Source organism: Bubalus kerabau, chromosome 1, assembly GCF_029407905.1.
Source record: "Bubalus kerabau isolate K-KA32 ecotype Philippines breed swamp buffalo chromosome 1, PCC_UOA_SB_1v2, whole genome shotgun sequence".
Classification (NCBI taxonomy): domain Eukaryota; kingdom Metazoa; phylum Chordata; class Mammalia; order Artiodactyla; family Bovidae; genus Bubalus; species Bubalus kerabau.
Window position 1 is genome coordinate 18,760,524 of NC_073624.1, and position 20,224 is coordinate 18,780,747.

Consider the following 20,224-nt stretch of genomic DNA (forward strand, 5'->3'; position numbering starts at 1 on the left):
ACGGAACTTTGTTGACAAAGTATTGTCTCTGCTTTGTAATATGCTGTCTAGGTTGGTCATAACTTTCCTTCCAAGAAGTAAGTGTCTTTTAAGTTCTTGGCTGCAGTCACCACCTGCAGTGATTTTGTGGCCCAAAAAAATAAAGTCAGACACTGCTTTCATTGTCTCCCCATCCATTTGCCATGAAGTGATGGGAACAGATGCCATGATCTTAGTTTTCTGAATGTTGAGCTTTAAACCAACTTTTTCACTCTCCTCTTTCACTTTCATCAAGAGGCTCTTTAGTTCCTCTTCACTTTCTGCCATAAGGGTGGTGTCATCTCCATATCTGAGGTTATTGGTATTTCTCCCAGCAATCTTGATTCCAGCTTGTGCTTCTTCCAACCCAGCGTTTCTCATGAGGTACTCTGCATATAAGTTAAATAAGCAGGATGACAATATACAGCCTTGAGGTACTCCTTTTCCTATTTGAATCCAGTCTGTTGTTCCATGTCCAGTTTTAACTGTTGCTTTATGACCTGCATACAGGTTTCTATAGAGGAAGGTTAGGTGGTCTGATATTCCCATCTCTTGAAGAATTTTCCACAGTTTATTGTGATCCACACAGTCAAAGGCTTTGGCATAGTCAATAAAGCAGAAATAGATGTTTTCCTGGAACTCCCTGGCTTTTTCAATGATCCAATAGATGTTGGCAATTTAATCTCTGGTTCCTCTGCCTTTTCTAAAACCAGCTTGAACATCTGGAAGTTCACGATTCACGTATTGCTGAAGCCTGGCTTGGAGAATTTTGAGCATTACTTTACTAGTGTGTGAGATGAGTGCAATTGTGTGGTAGTTTGAGCATTCTTTGGCATTGCCTTTCTTTGGGATTGGAATGAAAACTGACCTTTTCCAGTCCTGTGGCCACTGCTGAGTTTTCTAAATTTGCTGACATATTTTGTGCTGCACTTTCACAGCATCATCTTTTAGGATTTGAAATAGCTCAACTGGAGTTCCATCACCTCCACTAGTTTGTTAGTAGTGATGCTTCCTAAGGCCCACTTGACTTCTCATTCCAGGAGCTCTGGCTCTAGGTGAGTGTGAGTGATCACACCGTCATCAATATCCAGGTCGTGAAGATTTTTTTTGTACAGTTCTTCTGTGTATTCTTGCCATCTCTTCTTAATATCTTCTGCTTCTATTAGGTCCATATGATTTCTATCCATTATTGAGCCCATCTTTGCATGAAACGTTCCCTTGGTATCTCTAATTTTCTTGAAGAGATCTCTAGTCTTTCCCATTTTGTTGTTTTCCTCTATTTCCTTGCATTGATTGCTGAGGAAGGCTTTCTTATTTCTCCTTGCTATTCTTTGGAACCCTGCATTCAAATGGGTATATCTTTCCTTTTCTCCTTTGCTTTTTGCTTCCCTTCTTTTCACACCTATTTGGAAGGCCTCCTCAGAGAGCCATTTTCCTTTTTTGCATTTCTTTTTTTGGGGGATGGTCTTGATTCCTGTCTCCTGTACAGTGTCACGAACCTCTGTCCATAGTTCATCAGGCACTCTGTCTATCAGATCTAGTCCCTTAAATCTATTTCTCACTTCCACTGTATAGTCATAAGGGATTTGATTTAGGTCATACCTGAATGGTCTAGTGGTTTTCCCCACTTTCTTCCATTTAAGACTGAATTTGGCAATAAGGAGTTCATGATCTGCAGTCAGCTCCCAGTCTTGTTTTGCTGCCTGTATAGAGCTTCTCCATCTTTGGCTGCAAAGAATATAATCAATCTGATTTCGGTGTTGACCATCTGGTGATGTCCATGTGTAGAGTCTTCTCTTGTGTTGTTGGAAGAGGATGTTTGCTATGAAAGCTGTGACCCAGCAGTAAAGTAATCATACTCTTATTGTTCACCTTCTCCGTGCAGAGTTTTCCTTCTGACAGTATCACAATTTTTGTTTTAACCCAAGTGTTGCTATAAGAATGAGTTAAGTAAGTTGTTGTATCCCTAAATCTATCCCTGTGCTGTGCTTAGTCGCTCAGTCATGTCAGACTGTTTGTGACCCCCATGGACTATAGCCCACCAGGCTCCTCTGCCCATAGGATTTTTCAAGCAAGAATACTGGAGTGGGTTGCCATGCCCTCCTCCAGGGGATCTTCCCAATCCAGGGATCAAACCCAGGTCTCCTGCATTGCAGGCAGATTCTTTACCATCTGAGCCACCGGGAAGGCCAAATCTATCCCTAAGTAAAAGCAAAACAAAATTCTTTCTGAAGGATTTCTACAATTTCTTCAATGTCTAACTTTAAAACAAACACTTAAATAAAATAGATCTCGCGAAAAACAGAAAGGAAAAAGGAGACATTGGAAAGAATTTCCCAAATTTTTCAGCTGCTAGATTTACCTGACAGAGAATTTAAATAGCCACGATTAAAGTGTTTACAGAAATAATAGACAAAATGTGTATCTTTGCAGAGAAATAACAAAAGTGAAGTACTTCTAGAGCTGAAAAATGTGTTAGCTGAAATTAAGAACTAAAGAATAATAGTAGCTGTGCACTAGCTCAGCATAAGGTAGAAACATCACAGTGCAAGATCAGAGGATAGTCTTCAAACTAGAAATTCAGGTCACATGACAAGAGTTCTGGTTATATTGTTGTATAGAAGATTTTCCCCCAAAATTTAGCCCAGTTCAGTTCAGTCACTCATTCATGTCCAACTCTTTGTGACCCCATTGGCTGCAGCTCACCAGACTTCCCTGTCCATCACCAACTCCTGGAGCTTGCTCAAACTCATGTCCATCAAGTCGGTGATGCCATCCAACCATCTCATCCTCTGTCATCCCTTTCTTCTCCCACCCTCAATCTTACAGCATCAGGGTCTTTTCCAGTGAGTCAATTCTTCTCATCAGGTGGCCAAAGTATTGCAGCTTCAGCTTCAGAATCAGTCCTTCCAATGAATATTCAGGACTGATTTCCATTAGGATCCACTAGTTTGATCTCCTTGAAGTCCAGGGGACTCTGAACAGTCTTCTCGAACACCACAGTTCAAAAGCATCAATTCTTTGGAGCTCAGTCTTCCTTATGGTCCAACTCTTACATCCATACATGACTACTGGAAAAGCCATAGATTGACTAAATGGACAATTGTCAGCAAAGTAATGTCTCTGCTTTTTAATATTCTGTCTAGGTTTGTCGTAGCTTTTCTTCCAAGGGACAGATGTCTTTTAATTTCATGCCTGCAGTCACCATCTACAGTGACTTTGGAGCCCAAGAAAATAAAGTCTGTCACTGATTCCATTATTTCCCCATCTATTTGTCATGAAGTAATGGGGCTGGATGCCTTGATCTTAGTTTTTTGAATGTTGAGTTTTAAGCCAGCTTTTTCACTCTACTCTTTCACTTTCATCAAGAGGCTCTTCAGCTCCTCTTTGCTTTCTGCCATAAAGGTGGTGTCATCAGTGTATCTGAGGTTATTGATATTTCTCCTGGCAATCTTGATTCCAGCTCGTGCTTCACCCAGCCCAGCAGTTCACATGATGTACTCTGCATATAAGTTAAATAAGCAGGGTGACAATATACAGCCTTGACATACACCTTTCCCGGTTTGGAACCAGTCTCTATTTCCATGTCCAGTTCTAACTATTGCTTCTTGATCTGCGTACAGGAGGCAGCTCAGGTGGTCTGGTATTCCCATCTCTTTAAGAATCTTCCAGTTTGTCATGATCCACACAGTCAAAGGTTTGGCATGGTCAATAAAGCAGAATAGATGTTTTTCCGGAACTCTCTTGCTTTTTCTGTGATTCAACGGATGTTAGCAATTTGATCAATATGAAAAGGCAAAACTTTTAGCTGAAGAAAAAGAATATATACTTCATTTTGCTTATGACTTTGGGTCATTAATCAGAAAAAGACTCAGTTTGGCAGTCTTCCAGTGGGGTCTTTCAGTGCTGCAATTAGATGTCACCTGGGGCTGAAGTCATTTAAAGACTTGACTGAACTCTGGTTCTGTAAGGAAATTCCCAGAAGTGTCCTAAGGGTAAAGGAACATCATGGCTTCAACTTATTCCGAAAGATTTTACATATTCAGGAAGAAATGGGGCAGAAGGGGAATCGAGAAGGAAAGACACTCACACACACAGAGATTAAAGTGAAATATTGATACTAACATTTAGAAACCCAGGTAAAGGTCATAAAGAAATTTTTATATAACTTTCCCAACATTTTAATGTCTCAAATGATATCAAAATTTTAAAAATTAAAAGGTGAAAACAACTCAAAGAGAATTCATTGCCAGGACACTTTCACAAAAATACTCATAACATCAAAAATAAAATAGCTAGGAGAAATCCTAGTAGAAGATGGGCAAAATCTCTGAGAGAAATTCAAGATATAACTGAATGGAGGGATGTATTATGTCAATGATTTGGAAAACTCAACATTGTCAGTGTCAATCATCCTCAAATTTCTTTGTCTCCTCTCAAATTTTTAAATCTAATCTCAGTGAAAATACCCTTAAGCTTTTCTTTTGGTGAAAATGACAAGCTGATTTCTAAATTCATACAAAATACAAGCAACCGAGAATGACCATCACAGTTGGTAAGAAAAGCAACAAAGTCAGAGGAGTTAATATAAAGTAACTCTTGTAAATTAAAATTATTAAGACTAACTACAAAGTTTGAAACTCTGGGAGATAGTGAAGGACACGGAAGCCTGGTGAGCTGTAGTTCATGGGGTCAGAGTCAGACATGCCTTAGCAATTGAACAACAACAATGACAAAGTTATGACAATTAAGAAAATGCAGTATTGGTGCAAGCATAGACAAATGATAACATGGAACAGAATAGAGAGTCTTAAAAAGCACAGACATACTTGCCCTTCTGCTTATGACGAAGGCGGCACTGAAGTGGGGAAAAGAGTCTTTTCAGAACAAGATTGACTCAATTGGATGTCCATATGAAACCTATCTAACACCAATATCAATCCCAGAAGGAATGCACAATTATATGTAAGAGAAAATACTAAAATTTCCATAAGACACTCTTGGAGAATGTTTTTATGATCTTGGAGTAGGCAAAAATTCTTTTTTAAAGGCTATAAGAAGCATTATATGTACAGGGAAAAGTTGGCAAGTTATGTTTCCATAAGATTAAGAAATGAGTTCATCAAAGGACACCACTGGATTAAGAAAAAGAAAATAAAAGACCAAGGGTTAAACATGGAAAGTAAGTAACACATATTTGCATCCAAAGACATTGTCATGGTAAGTAGTAGTATCATATCTGTAATAGTCAAGAACTGGAAACAACTCAGATTCATACTGTCAGTAGAATTGATTAGTACATGGCCATATGATCAAAGTCATACTTTACAGTAATAAAAAAAATAAAGTGCTACAATATACAATATCATGCTGCTGTTGCTGCAGCTAAGTCGCTTCAGTCATGTCCAACTCTGTGCAACCCCATAGACAGCAGCCCACCAGGCTCCCCTGTTCCCGGGATTCTCCAGGCAAGAACACTGGAGTGGGTTGCCATTTCCTTCTCCAATGCAAGAAAGTGAAAAGTGAAAGTGAAGCCACTCAGTCGTGTCCAAGTCTTCGAGATCCCATGGACTGCAGCCTACCAGGCTACTCCATCCATGAGATTTTCCAGCCAAGAGTACTGGAGTGGGGTGCCATCACCTTCTCCAACAACATCATGAGTGAATCCCAAACATAATTTTGAGTCTAAGAAATTAGATACAAAAGATGCAACATACTGCATCATTTTATATAAAGTTCAAAAATTGATAAAACTCTCTATGTTAGTAGAAGTTGGATAAGTGCTTTTCCCCGTCGAGGAGAGGGGACGACAGTGACTGTGGTGCTGGGACATTCTCTTTGTTGCTCTGGGTTGGGGTTCATACTGAGGTCTATATTTACTGCTCCTACATTGTTTTCTATGATTATAAGTAAGCAACAATGTAGCTTAAAAATATATTATTCCCCTTCACACTTCTTGCCCTGGCCTGAAAAATGAAGGAACAATGAGAAGATCCATATTTCACCATGAAATATCTGACTTTGAAGTCCATTTTCCCTCACTCTCTGCTCTTGGGGACATTTCACTCCAGGAGCATCCTGAGTACCAGTAGCCCTTCCCTGTCTCTTACCTGAGCAGATCACAGAGGCTGTGTTGCCATGGGAACAGTCAGGACCACCCAGGGAAGTCACAGGACAACTCCACAGGAAGGACTCAGCCCCTGAGCAGTGAAATCGGACTGTTAGGATCTGATCACCTCCTTCCACCAAGTGTGGTCCTCTGGGGGTGGAGATGGCGACTCCACAGCCAAGCTGACGACAGACAACATTGGCATTGGCCAGACTCCAGTGGGAGGCACAGAGCACTCTCCATCGTCCAGAAATGTTCATCTCCACCTGCCCCTCACATTGAGAGGAGCCGTTTGTCATGAGCCGGACTTCTGAGTATGCTGGTAGGAGAAGACAGAGTTTCAGCAAAATCACATGACTTTCTCACCTGAACAAGGTGTTCACAGAGGTGAAAGGCCTGACCTGCATCTCACCTGAACAGACAACCTGAGCAGCTCCACTGTGGTGACAAGTGCCCGCTGGACAGGGCACTCTGGGGCAGACCCTGAGCTCAGGCTCCTCCCCCTCACACCTGAACTCTTCAGCCCAGACCCGGCCATCAGACTCTCTGAAGAGCTCATGTCCCAGGACAGACACAGCCTTGCCACACCCCAGCTCTGCACAGATGACCTGGGCAGTGGGGAGTGTGAAGTTCCCATCAGACACTGGGGTCCAGACTTCTCCAGAATGCACTTCTACTCGCCCTGAGCAGGGTCCATCCCCTCCAGCCAGACGCACAAATCCTAAGAGGAAACAACAAAACCAGTGAGTGTTCATGGTACTGACCTCAAACCACACATTACAGGCCGTGGTGTGAAAGTTTTTCTTTTTAAAAATGGAGCATGTAGAGAGCCTTTGACAGTTAGTGTCCTAATCGAATTTTCATCAGCAGGTTTCTGAAAAGAAATCCAGGAGGATTACAAGGTCAGTTTGGGATGGCTGAATCCCAAGAACATACACTTTGAGACTGATTAGAAATCTGAATTCCTAGGTCTAGGAGCCTAGAAACTACAGAGCACAATTCAGATCATTGGAATGGCTGAATGCTGGAAACACATCTTTTAGCATTGGTTGGAGAAGTGAATTTCTCATTTAGCAGCCTAGGACTTACAGATCCAAGGATAATGTGTAATATGCCAGCACTTAAAAGTAGAGATATGCAGAACAGAACCCACCCAGAGGAACATGGGCTATGATATGAGAGACCTAGCATCCAGACAAGCTTAGAAAGCTTTCCTGGAACTTGTTGGGCTAATATTCCGATCAGTTTTCTCTCCCAGGAGCTAGTCCTCAAGTGACTTAGGTGAGGGAAAGTCTTGAGGCTGGATCCATGAGGGGATGCCAACCTGTAGACGGGTGACGGCTCCAGAAAAGAAATATAGATGCTGTCACTAATTCGTGTTTATGTCATCACATGTTGTCTCTTCGATGGCAAAAATTCCATGAATTTCTTCAGTGACCTCAGTGGGAAAGAAGATGAGTTAAGAAAACTCAGAGAGTCATAGGGAGAGAGTCCCAGCCATCTCTCTTGAAATCCTAGGATTTGTCAAAGAACCTGGTAGAGTGTGTGTTCTCAGTGGGAGCTTACCAGACAGCTGAGTTTCCAGATCATCTCCTATTAAAGGTTTTTCTTCTGAAACAGGACTTATAGAAAATGCTAATTGATTTTAATACTATCATTGTACTAATTCTAACCACAGAAAAATATGCATTCTTCTCAAGCACAAATGGAATATTCTCCAGGCTAGGCTACAAATAAGTCTTAACAAATTCAAAAATATTAAAGTAATTCCAAGTATCTTTCATGACCATAATGGAATGGAAATAAAACGCAATAGTGGTAAGGAAACAGGAAATTCATGAATATATAAAAATTAAACCACACACTCCTATTTTAAGACTGTTTTCTCTACTTCTATTAAGAATGCCATTGGGATTTAGATAGGAATTGCATTAAATCTGTAGATCACTTTGACAAGTACAGGCATTTTAACAATATTACTTCTTCCAGGCCAGAAGCACAGAATGACTTTCCATTGATTAGATGGTCTTTAATTTCTTTCATGGATGTTTTACAATTCTAAAAAAAGGCATGTTGAATGTTTCACAATTCTAAAAGGAGGAAGAAAAAGGAGAAGGAGGAGGAAGTGAACAAACAAGCTATAATTTGGAGAGTTCCAAGTTGAAAAAGCCTCAATATGGACAAAATATGTAAATATTTGTGGGAAACACTTGTTGGATAGGTTGTTAGCATATTGCATCGCCCTCTGCTCCTCCCATCTACCACTTAAGCTGCTATCCTTTTTCATTTCTCCCACTTCAGACAAGCAAATACAATTTTAAAAGACACAGATGAATGGAAAAGAAAATCAGAAAGGATAGCTACTGCTGTAGAAGTAGGGTGTAGGTGGGGTATATGGCAGGCAAGGTGGGATCAAGGAAGTTTTAAAACTAAAGGAGAGAAAAATAAAAGTTTTTTTTTATTTTTATTAAAAATAAAGTTCACCATTTGGTCATCAGAGGAACACATTTTGAACAGAATGAAAATAACCCAATGAAAAAACTTTATTTGATTCATCAAGTATAATTCCCTGATTTTTAGATGTGTTCTGATTATTTATTTCTAAAGTTCTTACTGGTAAAGGACTGCTTAGTGATGCCCAACATCCAACCAAAAAATTATTAGAATTTCCAAAGGGGAAAAATGTAACCCATAACACATTTTAAAAAAATAATCATTTAAATCAGCTTCAGAAATTGCAGAAATTATTGAACTGGCTGAAGAGATCTTTAAACTACTAATATCAATATGCTTAATGAACAATAAAAATAAACATGGAGGAAAACTAGCAAAAATAAACAAATGAGACTTCTAAAACTGAAAAAATATAGTATTGGAATGAACAATTATTTGGATTAATTACACAAGAGACTAGACATTGCAGAATAAAAGAATTGGGAAGTAAAACACAGCAGTAAAGACTATCTAAACTGAACCAAAGAGAGTAAAAGGGCAGAAAAATATGAATGGAAACTCAATGGCATGTGGGATAATATAAAAATATATAAAATATGTGTATTTGGAGATTCAGAATAAGGGATGTGTAGAAAAATATTAAGAAAAGATAAATGAAATTTTTTCCAAATTTATTGAAAACTATAAATCCACTGATTCAAAAAGCTAAACAAACCCCGAACAAGGTAATGAAATCATTCTCAGAAAACATGACAATGTAAATACTGAAATTCAGTGGTAAACAAACAAACAAAAATATCTTAAGAGCAGCCAGGGAAATTTGACACATTATATACAGCAGAACAAAAGGATAAGTATTATTTACTGACTTTTTGTTGGAGGCAGTGAAAGTCAGATGACAATGTAAAAACATATTTAAAGTATTGGGGTTGGGCATTTGTTACTCTAGAATTGAATCACCTATAAAAATACTTTTCAAAACTGAATGAAAATTAAGATGACTTCAGGTAAATGAAAAATGATAGAATTGGAGGCCACCAGACACACACTACACAAAACTGCCTCAGAAAGTTCTTCAAGCTAAAGGGAGATGACAGCAGATGAAAACAGGGATCCACTCAAAGGTATAGAGTCTGTGCTAGATGTTGATTCTCTGTTAGAAGATTTAAGGCAAAATATTAGCAACAAATTATAAGATTCATAATAAATTTATAAGTAGAATGTATGACAATGATAGCACCAATGACCAAAGTGGAAGAAAACTATGGTGACTGACATTGCATGTTGTGACATAACATCCTTTCAAGGTAGAATGTAATTAAAGATTAGTAATTCAACATGGGCTTCCCCAATGGTTCAGTGGCGAACAATCCATCTGCCAATGCAGGAGATGCGGTTTTGATCCCAGGTCTAGGAAAATCCCACATACCACGGAGCAACTAAGCCCATGCACCACAGTGAGCCTGTGCTCTAGAGCCCGGGAGCCATGACTCCTGAAGCTTGAGCACCATAGAGCCTTGCTCCACAGCAAGAGAGGCCACCGCAGTGAGGACCTCGTGCACTGCAACTAGAGAGTAGCCTCTGATCTCTGCAACTAGACAGAAATCTATGCAGCAATGAAGACCCAGCACAGCCAAAAATAAATAAAAATTATTTTAAATTAAAAAAAAATAATTCAACATTATTATCACCTAAAAATCTGATATGATTAATAAGCCAATAGAGTTTTAAGATAAAATAATATACTCAAAGATTAAAATAGGAACAAAGATATAACAAATAGCAGTCAAGTACACTTAAACACAATTATATCAATAATTACATTAAAGGTAAATAATTTAAGTACTCCAAATAAAAAACAAGATGATCAGACCAGATAAAATAAGACAAAACAATATACTGTCTATAAATATATATGTGTTTGAATATAAACACAGAAACATATTAAAAAGGTAAAAAATTATATACTATGCAAACACAAATCAGAGAAGGCTGTATACAGTATCTATATTAATATCATACAAAGTCAGACTATAAGACAAAGAATACATTCTGAGAAAAAGAAACATTTTATGGTAATAAAATACAAAAGAAATTATATACTAGCAAAACTGGTGGCTTAAAAACAAAGTGAGGCTTAGAAGAAAATTTAGAACCTTGATGCTTCCTTGATGCCTACATTAAAATAAAAATAGAAACAGAAGAAAATGATCCAAGACTCAAGAATCTACAAAAGCAACAACGATCATAATTGGGAAGTGAAAGTCGCTCAGTCGTGTCTGACTCTGTGACCCCCACGGTCTATACAATCCATGGAATTCCGCAGGCCAGAAAACTGGAGTGGATAGCCTTTCCCTTCTTCAGGGGTCTTCCCAACCCAGGGATCAAACCCAGGTGCCCCCTGTTGCAGGCAGATTCTTTATCAGCTGAGCCACAAGGGAAGCCCAAGAAAACTGGAGTGGGTAGCCTATCCCTTCTCCAGGGGATCTTCCTGACCCAGGAATCAAACAGGGGTCTCCTGCATTGCAGGCAGACTGTTTACCAGCTGAGCTATCAGGGAAAATCATAACTGAAAAAGAGGAGTGAAAAGTGAATACAGAAATCAATTAAGTAGAAAGCAAATACAAATCAAAAAAATCAATAGGGTCCATTAGTGATTCTTTTAAAAAGAACATAAACACGGATAATCTTCTAGCAAAACCAATCAAGAAAAAAGAGGAAACACAAATTAACAACACCAGTAACAAAAGGAGGAATATCATTATAGATCCTCCCAACATTTAAAGATAAGAGATATGAACCAGTGTTATTCTAATTTGAACATTTTTTGTAAAGTGGGCCTAGTCCTTGAAAACGCATTACTTGTGAAACACAACTCACCGAAATCTGATACAAAAAAAGAGAAAAATATGAGTAAACTTGTATTTGTTAAATAAACAGAATCCGTATTATAAAAACTTTCCTCTAAGAAAACTGCAACCTCCAAATGCTAGCACTTCCACAGAGCTCAGAAATGACTCCCACAACAGGATAAAGGAAGAGAGGGAGGGAAGGAATGAGGGCAGGAAGGAAGTGTAACACAGAGGCTGTGGTGAATGTACGAGTTGACCTGCATCTTTCCAACCCTCCGCTCCTGCAATCCTTGCATCTTCATCCCCTCACCATTTTGCACTTCAGTACTGTAGTCCCTAGTGGCTCAGAAGATAATCAAGACTCTGCCTGCAATTCAGGAGACCCAGGTTTGATCCCTGGGTGAAGATGATCCCCTGGAGAAGGAAATGGCAACCCACTCCAGTATTCTTGCCTGGAGAATCCCATGGACAGAGGAGCTTGGTAGACTAGGGTCCATGGTGTCACAAAGAGTAGGACAGGACTGAAGCAACTTGGAACACTTGCACCAGAGTCCTTCTCAATTTGTTTAGCCCCTCATTGAAATCTCCTCCTTATTTCAAACAAGCTTCTCTACAGTCTTCTCTAGTCATTGTTTCTACTCTAGATTTCTCCTAAACACAGTACTCCACTTCCAACAATCCACTACTGAGGCTGAAATTTCTCTTCCATACCTGACTCCTAAGATTAAGCAGAAGAAACTCCAAGAGTTCAATTTTGATTAAGATGATGAAAAGACAAGCTATTCTAATCTTATCTCTACTAAATCACCACCACTTAACTTCGCATCATTAAAACATGTCTGAAAATACAGAAAAGACAGACCAAGGGGAGGGAACTAGTGACAAAAAGAGAAATAGAAGGAACCTGGAACCATTCATAAAAATGTGAGAGCCTAAGTTAGAGCAATGGTAGCCAGGGAGTACAAACCACAAGCAGTGTTTAAATATCAGAGAATTCTCCAATTCTTTACTTTTAAGTGTATCTTAACTGGTATTAATATCAAGACATCAATCTTCTTAGGATGATAACATTCAGAGTTCTAATTTCACAGAAAGTTCAAACATCACACACTCCATTTTCATTCAGATGCTGATTTATCAAAATATGGTAGAGACACCTGTAGTGTTTCCACAAATTTATCTGCAGTTAGAACCATGATTAGGACATTGTGACGATGACAAAGGTTACTTGAGATGCCAGAAGACAGGTTTGCTTAAAGCAAAAGTTTCTAACTAAAATTTAAAAGCACCTTGAAAATAATTATTTTTAATAAGAATAATAAAGAGAATGGAAGAAAACTTTTTGAAGAGATGAATAGATTTATGACATAGTGCTGTAATGGTTTCACAAATGCATACTTATCAAGCAGTTTTGTATGTCAGTGATACCTCAATAAAGTACCTTTTAAAAAGGAAAAGAATTGTTTTCTTAAGGGCTTCAACTAGAATCATCAAAGATCTGTTGAAGGTGAGATTAGAAAAGATCACTTTTCCAATGATCTTCCTCAACATAAACACCCAAGAGCTGATTGGCTGTGGCTGCTAAGGACCTACTGCAGATGTCCTCAGGGCTCCCTTGTCCCATGATCACATCAGATGGGGTGATTCTTGCCTAAGACCAGCTCCCTACTTGAGGAAACTCACTGTGATAACCGACAATATCTTCCTCCAGTCCAGCTGCTCTGATGGGATTAATATCCTGGACATCCAATCCACAATTATATTAACAACTAGAAGCCTCTCTGTCAAATACTGTGACCACCCACCCACACCCTAGTTTCACTGCTGTCTTTACTGCATCCACCTTGGCAAGGTCAAACATATAGACAGCACTGAGCACTTCTGAGCAGTCACTTCAGATCCTCTTAGCGTCACTGCCTCTTATACGTGATGAACTTCAGCTGCTGTGTTGTAAACTTCAAGACTGCATTTTCCTGCTCCCTCAACATCCCTGCAAATGTGATGTGAGCTCCCCACTCGGTTGATCAGGTGCACCAGTGTGATGAGATTGTTTTCTGCCACAAGTTCCACTTCTGGCTTCCTCTGACTGTGACCTGCTGCTGCTGCTGCTGCTGCTGCTAAGTCGCTTCAGTCGTGTCCGACTCTGTGCAACCCCATAGATGGCAGCCCACCAGGCTTCCCCGTCCCTGGGATTCTCCAGGCAAGAACACTGGAGTGGGTTGCTATTTCCTTCTCCAATGCATGAAAGTGAAAAGTGAAAGTGAAGTCGCTCAGTCGTGTCTGACTCTAGCGATCCCATGGACTGCAGCCTACCAGGCTCCTCCGTCCATGGGATTTTCCAGGCAAAAGTACTGCAGTGGGTTGCCATTGATTGTGACCTAGAGACATTTAAATGCACCAGTGAAATCCCTTCACACCTTTTCCTTGTGTAACTGCACCCTGACCCCCAGTGTGGTCACTTGTCCACAGGTCTTCACATGCCCTTTTGTGTCACCATTGCTTGGTTGAGCCTATTCTATCATCACATCCTCCACATAACAACATGGAGGAGTGTGTGACTCTGACATTCAGACCCTATGAGTATGATAAACCTTGTTCCCCCAACTCTTCTATGACCCCTCCCCCACCATGTAGCCACACCCTAGTGACCATTACGTCAAAGAAAACAGAACAATTACCATGATGAGACTATGTCACAGAAGTCAAACCCAGAAGCTGTATCTGTATGAAACTTTTGACCTCACCTCTCTGCGTCTTGTGACACATCACAAAGATCCTTTATCCAAGTATGTTCTAAAGGCTGTACCCATAACCTTGAGTCATTCTGGTAATAAGACAGAGGCTTTTCCTGCTAGAGATCCCCACACAGACCAGACAGGACTTACCTGAGCAGACTACTCCAGCATCCCGATCATGAGTATAGCTATCATTACGATAGTCTTTAATATTAGAATGCTTACAGTCACTGACAGTTGACTCTGTCCCTTCACATAAAGTATACAAAAGCCAAATAGGGCCAAGTCCTGGTCCAAAATAAGCCCTTCCAGGAAAACCAATGGCAGCTCCACACCCCAGCTGTCTGCACACTACAGACGCATCCTTCAGTCTCCACCTGTAACAATCCACTGTGCCCCATTCTCCTTGGTGCTTCACTTCCACTCTGCCCTCACAGCGATGGGCTCCATCCTTCAACCTCAGCTCCAGAGCTGCAAAAGAGACACAGACACAGGACACAGGAGAGATTTTAGGAGACCATGTAGTGGTGTATATTTAAAATATAAGCTCTCTGAGGAGTAAAAGAGTGCATGGGATATAGTATTTCCTGACCTCTGTGGTATAAACATTCCCACCGTGGCCAACTCTAAGCCCCCAATGTGCCATCACTGAACCTGGAGCAGGAAGGGAGGCACCAGGTGTTTCTCACGAGCCTGTAGAACCAGCTCCAGGGACACCACCGAGGACAGGCCTTCAGGGACTCTGGATGCTGCCCTCCCTGTAGATGTGCCCAAGGCTACTAGGGCCCAGCTTCTCTATCTCAGTTACAGCTCGTGGCCCCAGATCCAGGGAGGGATCGTTCCTCTCCTTCCCTGCTCATAGGGAGCATCTCATCCAGCTCAGGAACAGAGGCTGGGGTAACAGGTTCTGAAATGTCCTGGCTATTCCTGCCACCTGGGGTTCATGTCCTTGTGTAATCCACACTTGAATGTACCTAGTAACACGCATCTAACAAATGGAATTTGACAAAAGTGATCAGATGTCACTTTAGCGATTAAGTTTTAAGACGACTCTGGTTTCTGCATTAAAAAGGAGTTCATTTGTAGGAACATTATAGATGGAAACATTACTAGTGTTCAGCAACATTTAAAATTCTCTTTTTATGAGCATGTGGAAATAGTAATACTTCATTGCCTATTTGAAGTTAAGCATAACCATGTGATCTGGCTCATTCAACAAAGTGGCAGAACAAATGATGTCACTTCCACATAGAAACATTTAAGAGCCAGTATATTTTTCTACCACAGCGAATACTGCAGCCTTGTATCACAGTGGGATATAATACAATGGTGGAGAATCCAACAACCTGAGTGCTTGAAGAATTACAATAGCAGAAGTCCTGCCAAAGTGAACAGAACATGTTATGTAAGGATACATTTTGTTTTTTTACTACACCATACCTAGCTTACTTTGACTAAAATGGAAAATAACAGCAGAAAATTGACAGAAAAATACTAAGATAAAGACTAGGTATATAAAATTGAGAAACATCTATACTAACATCTAAAACCCCAAGAACAAAAAGAGATGTCAGGGTAGAGTAGACTGAAGCCTTAGATTTACTGAAACAAAAAAATAAAATTGCCAATATAAAATTCTACACTCAAAACCATTCTTTCCAAGAATGAAGACCTCAAATGTGCCATTACCAAAATGCTGATGTAGGAGACCGCAGCCTCCATCCTCTTAAAAAAGACCAAACTTAGACAGCAATCAGTAAGAAAAACAGCTCCAGAAAGATGAGGAGTACCTTAAGAAGTCTGACCATGCCAAGATACTATCATTTTGGAGGCATCAGTACATCCTCCAAACCAGAATTACTCAGTGTCAAGGGTGCCAGGAGAGTTCCTCTCACCAGGAGGGTAAGAGCAAGCTGAGTAACCAGTGTCCCTAGCCTTTGAGGGCACCATATGAAAGTCCGGCTTCAGGTTCACTTCATGCAGACCTCCAAAGCTGAGCCAGTCTTATAGAGACGGTTAGGCATAAGAAAGAAGAGCAAAGGACCAATAGCAACCACATGGCAGGAGAAATCACAGTTCACAGTGACCTGCTCTGCAGACAGATGTAGCAGATTTTACCCCTGTAAGAATTAATAACCAGTACAGATGATGGTTTCCAGTAGTCATGAATGGATGTGAGAGTTGGACAGTAAATAAGGCTGAGCCCTGAAGAATCGATGCTTTCGAACTGTGGTGCTTGAGAAGACTCTTGAGAGTTCTTTGGACAGCAAGGAGATCAAACCAGTCAATCCTAAAGGAAATCAACCCTGAATATTTATTGAAAAGACTGATGCTGGAGCTGAAGCTCTAATACTTTGGCCACCTGCTGCAAAGAGCTGACTCATTAGAAAAGACCCTGATGCTGGGAAAGACTGAAGGACAAAGAGAAGAGCAGCACAGGATCAGATGTTAGATAGCATCACCAACTCAATGGACATGAGTTTGAGCAATGAGCCATTGTTGGTCTTGGCCTTTGCTGCCTTCCTAGGCCTTCCCACAACCTGAGCACCTGCAACTATCAACTCCCCTATAGGGGCACCTGCAACAGGCCCCCAAAGCCAAATGCGTGCACACCATTGGCTCTGGCCACCACCACTGCTGGTCATGACCCTAGGCTCTGGAACCAGAGGCACTGCTGAGAACACTAACTACCATTCCAGTGACAGCAGACCCCCTGCAACACTTGCCAAACACCACACAGTTGTCAGTGCTGTGGACATCAGCAGCCTGAGCCAAACAGCCTCATGCCCTCCCATACCCAGTGCCACCTTATTCCTCTGCACTTGGAACCCTGCAGTACATTCCAGTGTGCCGCTACCCAGAAGTGAAAGGCTTTCTCTACTGAAATCAGGACATAGAGTCTGGCAGAGGTGACAGCTTTTTTAAATGTGCAGACATCTACAAGAGAATAAGACATCAAGAAGAATCTGGGAAACAAAATCCCACCAAAGGAATACAGTAAACCTCTTGTAACCAGCTCAGATTAATGGAGATCTAAGAATTGCCTGACAAAGAATTCAAAATAATACTTCAAAAGAGGCTCAGAGAGTTACAAGAGAATTCAAATATTTATTGATAACAGGAAAATAATACAAATAAAATAAGAACAATAAAGACATATACTTAAAAAAAAAAAAGAACTAACCAGATATTTTGAAGCTGAATAATAAATGAATGGGTTTTCCAGGTGATGCTAGGGGTAAAGAACCCGTATGCCAGCTCAGGAGATGTAAGAGACTCAGGTTCGATCCCTGGGTCTGGAAGATCCCCTGGAGGAGTACATAGCAACCCACTACAGTATTCTTGCCTGGTGAATCCCATGGACAGAGGACCCTGGTGGGCTACAGTCCATGGGGTCACAAAGAGTCACACATGACGGAGGTGATTTAGCATGAACACAATACAATGAGTAAACTGAAGAATTCAGTACAGAGATTCAACAACAAACTTGACCAAGGAAAAGAAAAAAAAAAAAGAACCAATAAGTTAGAAGAAAGATCAGTTGAAAGTATCCAATTAAAGGAACAAAAAGAGAATGAAAAGAATATGGAAAGCAGTGGGAACTATGCACACCATAAAAAGAAACAATGTATTGAATGGAGCCACAGGAGAAGTGAAAGAGAAAACAAATAATGGCTGAGGACTTCCCTGGTGGTGAAGTGGATAAGAATACGCCTGCCAATGCAGGGGACATGAGTTCAATCCCTGGTCCAGGAAGACTCCACATGCCACAGAGCAACTAAGCCAGCGTGCCACAGCTGCCAAAACCTGTGCACCTAGAGCCTGTGCTCTGCACCAAGAGACGCCACCACAATGAGAAGTCTATGCACTGCAGCGAGGAGCAGCCCCTGCTTACCACAGCTAGAGAAAGCCCGCATGCAGCAAGGAGACCTAGCAAAGAAAGAAAGAAAGAAAGACTGAGAATTTCCCAAACCTGGGGGAAATCTGGAAAGATGATGCTGTGAAAGTGCTGCACTCAATATGCCAGCAAATTTGGAAAACTCAGCAGTGGCCACAGGACTGGAAAAGTCAGTTTTCATTCCAATCCCAAAGAAAGTCAATGCCAAAGAATGCTCAAGAAGCTAATAAGTAACCCCAAAATTTCAATTCAAAACAACCTTCTCCAAGACGCACAGAGTAAACTGTCCAAAAGCAAAGACAAAGAGAGAATTCTAAGTCTAAAGAGAAGAAAAAAATTGTCACCCAAGAGGACTCCCATAAGGAGATCAGCATATTTGTCCAAAGAAACCTTGCAGACCATGAAGAAGGATTGGAAACATACTCCACTCTCACTCAGTGGAAAGCAGCTCCCAGGAAGGGACAGGAGAGGGCATGAGAGAAAATGCTCCCTACAGAGTCACAGCAGATCCTGGGAGGGGAAAGGACCATCCCAGGCTCCCAGCACATCAGGAAATCAGTCCCAGGGACCGGGGCAGGGACTTGGGAATTTATACACCTGAGGCTATGCATCAACTGATCTCTACAGACAAGAGGTCGCCTCTCCTGAATGCGGGCTTCTCTGCTCCCTAATGACACCTGGTGGGAACAGGTGAGGCCAGCAAGCAGAGCCTCTCACAGAGCCCAGTGCTGGGCAGACAGTCAACAAGCAGAGGGGAGCCCGGCAGATGGGGGAGAGGAGCCAGAGAGAGGCAGGCAGGTGCACGATTATCTCTGATCCAGTTACAAGGAGTGGCCATGACACCCAGCACTGTGGACACCCTGTGTGCTTCACAGGCCAATGGACTCAGTCCATGCTCTGCAGCCCCGTTCCTCTCACACAGACAGGCTCCATCCCCCTTACACACACAGCCTCACACACTCCCACATACACATACATATTCTCACACAAATACACACAATCTCCCACGCTACTCAAACACTCCTCACACACCCTCACTCACCCTCACATACTCCTCACACACCCTCATACACCACTCACACACTGCTCACATACTCCACACACACACATACACACTCTTCACACCCTCACACACACAAATACATAAACTCCTCACACACACATACACCCTCACACACTCCTCACACACTCACACACACACACTCCTCATACCATCACACACACACACTCTCACACAGTCCTCACCTGCACACATACACACACACACACACACAAACACAAGCACAAAGCCTACAGGGGCACAGACACAGGAAACACGGGGACCCAGGGGCAGTGCTCACACACCAGGCACGTGGAGCATGTGGGAACAGCCCAGAGTCCCAGCTGGGGTCAGTCGCTGGAACTTGCACACACTGGGAGCCACTGGAACCCTAGAAGCTCCCAGAGGACAAGTGAGACAGCCGAGGGGACTCAGGCTGACCCAGCTCTGTCCAGACCAAAACTCACTGCTCTGTAGAATCTGCCACTATGACCAGTGGATCCCCCACAGGAGATGGACCAGTATTCACAGCCGGAGCACTTCCTTTTCGGTGAAAAACACTAAGACTGCAGCTCCACAACTCCAGACACCTTTCCCTTCACCGAGGCCTGCACTCCCTGCTACGGACCCAGGAAAGAGGGGCAGCTCTTACCTTGACCACCCACCACGGTGCTGAGGAGGAGGACAAAGAGTCCCCACAGGGAGAGGTGTCTGCCCAGAGCCATCCTGACCCCACGTCCTCAAGGTCACAGTCCCAACTGCAGGATCAGCCTGTGAGGAGGCGTCAGGGTGCCGACCGGGGTTTATATAGACCACCCCTTACACCCTCCCTCCTGAGAGCCAATAGCGACACCTTTCACCATTTCAGGCACTATCGGAGGCTGCATCTGCCACTTTCTGAAGCTCAGACACCAATGAGCTTCTGCATCTTCAACATCTCCTTATATGAGCAACACGGTCCTTGGACCTCCTGCTTCCATGGTCCTGAGAGCCGGGCCCCATAATCAGGACTGGCCTAGAAAACTATGAGTACCTTTCTTTCCTCTGATCACCCTGGCCGATCCCCAAGGACTGTGAGATTTTTCAGTCAGGTTGTGGAATCGATTGGCCCACAGGGAA

The 20,224-nt window shown here is 41.8% G+C and overlaps 1 protein-coding gene across 1 annotated transcript in view; it reads right to left on the bottom strand.

Annotated features, from left to right (window-relative positions):
- The window catches only part of LOC129620685 (antigen WC1.1-like), a 113,543-nt gene extending 93,713 nt beyond the window's left edge, over positions 1–19,830 (bottom strand). The window contains exons 1-4 of the mRNA XM_055536720.1: positions 19,758–19,830; positions 14,319–14,639; positions 6,540–6,848; positions 6,129–6,446 (exon numbers count right to left, since the gene is read on the bottom strand). Coding sequence (XP_055392695.1) covers positions 6,129–6,446; positions 6,540–6,848; positions 14,319–14,639; positions 19,758–19,830 — 1,021 coding nt within the window. The remainder of the gene's footprint in view (positions 1–6,128; positions 6,447–6,539; positions 6,849–14,318; positions 14,640–19,757) is intronic.
- Positions 19,831–20,224: the final 394 nt, after the last annotated feature.